Raw genomic sequence first — 2,219 nt, forward strand, 5'->3', positions numbered from 1 at the left:
ATTAAAATATTGCAAGATTTTTGTCAAACCTTTGATATTTCCATCAGCACAAAACTTCTTCTGCGAAATGCTAAGGACACGATTATTGCCCTCCTAATCAGCAAAAAGATGACAAAAATCAATAATTTTTTTTATTTCGTAATACTTGGCCTTATTCAATGTCATTCAAACCTGTTTGGCGTCAACTGTCAGTACTGGGTATCCCATCTGCTGTGTCCAAGTCTTCATAACCTCCATAACCGGCTTACCACTAGCAGCTGCCAAACAAGTCCAGAGATCAACTAAAGGAGGAAAGGATTAATGATAAAAAGGAGGAGGAGGGACACTAATTCATAAAGTTAACCTGTCTTAGTGTTCTTGTACTCATATTTAGTCAAATAGGCATTCATTCCTTTACGAAAATCCTAAATAATAAAAAAATAATAATAATAACAATAATAATAATAATAATAATAATAATAATAATAATAATAATAATAATATAGCTATTATTTATTACATCATCTCCAATCCAATTGTGCAGCATTCTAATGACAGAGGCTCCTTTGCTGTAGGAAATGGTATCAAATATCTCCTCAACTTCTGATGGTGGGCCAACTATAACCTAAAACCAAACACAAATAAATGAAAAACTCAATGCATGAACATAAAATAAGAACATGTAGAAGTAAAAATATTATAAAAATGGAGGAATATCTTTTAGCGACTTTTGACAAATTTTGGCTAAAAAATTTAGTAGTTTTAGTATGCATCCATTTTCCTGGCTTGTGTTTTTGCCCAATTTTTGAGTAATTTTAAAAATTCCAAATTTCTATAAATTTCACCTCAATGGGGTGACTGTTGGACAGTGCATCAAGACTCAAAGCTTGAGCGTAATCCTGTGCAAGGAACTGCGTCCAAATATCAAACTCAGGGTGACAATAATCAACACACAGGTACTCAATCCAAGACGCAAAACCTTCATTGAGCCACAAATCAGTCCACCACTCCATCGTAACCTATGGAGAAATATAATAATATCAAGATAATATTTAAGATACTTATGGCCACTAACTAACTAACTAGCTAACTAACTAACCAAGTTTCCAAACCATTGATGGGCCAGTTCATGTCCTACATAAAACAAGATAATAAAATGGTGGAATGAGGCACTGGAGAGCAGCTGCTTACCAACAACAATAGCCACAATCTGTTTACTGGAGATAGGAGAATCCTCACTAGCGAGTAGGAGTCTTTCTCTATATGTAACTAAACCCCAGTTCTCCATAGCACCTGATAAAAGTATCAAATGAAATGATGGATTTATTATAAGGACTGACCAGCTGCAAAATCAGGGATGGCAATAAGATCAATTTTAGGAAGAGGATAAGGAACATTGAAATACTTCCTGTAAAATGGCAAAGTCTTTGTAGCAATCTAAAAGGAAGAGAGAGCATTAGAAGAAGCAGACAACTCTTTTTTTCTTACATTCAGTGCAAATCTTCCTTGCTCTTTCTTTCCCAGTGGAGTATACACTCTCACAACTACTCCATTACTGTCCTTATCTTCTATGTAATCATACTCTCCTACTATGAATGCTAGTAGATATGTTGACATTATCGGAGTACGATTAAAAACAACTGTCTTGCTGTCACCATCTTCCTTTGTCTCTTTGACATCCTGAGAGAGAGAGAGAGATTAAATAAAAGTGTGACATTAGATTTAAGAGAGGACACTACACCCAACTCTTGTCGGTAGTCAGACGTCAGAGTGTTGGCCACAGTCGGTTGATGCTCCTAGTCTGCCTACCCGCCTAGGCTTCTTTCCTGGCTATCTACCTAGCATCCCGCCATTGACCCTCTTTTCACGACTCAGAGACACCAATTGTCGTCATACCATGTGACAATATAAACAAACTTTTACAATTACTGTGTTAGCATGAAGCCGTGGTGAACAGCAGGCTAGGCAGTCCAGTCTTGAGAACTGGAACTGGGGGTTAAAACGTTTTTAATGGCCAAACTCTCACCTCCCTGCCTGCCTTAAAAAGCTGTTGTTACCAATATGGCTTGTACAGTTACATGTGTGCTGACACTAGATATACAGGGCCTATGCTTATTATCTAACACAACTGGGCTTACCACTACATACTGGAAGGTATTGGTTTCTTTTCTCCTGGCACTATAAGCTTAACATGTGCTTGACCATGTGCTTTTTAGGTGATTATTATTTATTAGGTGATA

At 36.9% G+C, this 2,219-nt stretch overlaps 1 protein-coding gene across 1 annotated transcript in view; it reads right to left on the bottom strand.

Annotated features, from left to right (window-relative positions):
* The window catches only part of LOC100641491 (puromycin-sensitive aminopeptidase-like), an 8,066-nt gene that overhangs the window by 4,610 nt on the left and 1,237 nt on the right, over window positions 1-2,219 (bottom strand). The window contains exons 5-13 of the mRNA XM_020002860.1: window positions 1,468-1,674; window positions 1,320-1,416; window positions 1,171-1,272; window positions 1,079-1,113; window positions 825-998; window positions 500-604; window positions 344-404; window positions 172-281; window positions 14-93 (exon numbers count right to left, since the gene is read on the bottom strand). Of these exons, the coding sequence (XP_019858419.1) occupies window positions 14-93; window positions 172-281; window positions 344-404; window positions 500-604; window positions 825-998; window positions 1,079-1,113; window positions 1,171-1,272; window positions 1,320-1,416; window positions 1,468-1,674 (971 nt within the window). The remainder of the gene's footprint in view (window positions 1-13; window positions 94-171; window positions 282-343; window positions 405-499; window positions 605-824; window positions 999-1,078; window positions 1,114-1,170; window positions 1,273-1,319; window positions 1,417-1,467; window positions 1,675-2,219) is intronic.

Source organism: Amphimedon queenslandica, unplaced genomic scaffold (assembly GCF_000090795.2).
Source record: "Amphimedon queenslandica unplaced genomic scaffold, v1.1 AMPQUscaffold_13513, whole genome shotgun sequence".
Taxonomy (NCBI): Eukaryota; Metazoa; Porifera; class Demospongiae; order Haplosclerida; family Niphatidae; genus Amphimedon; species Amphimedon queenslandica.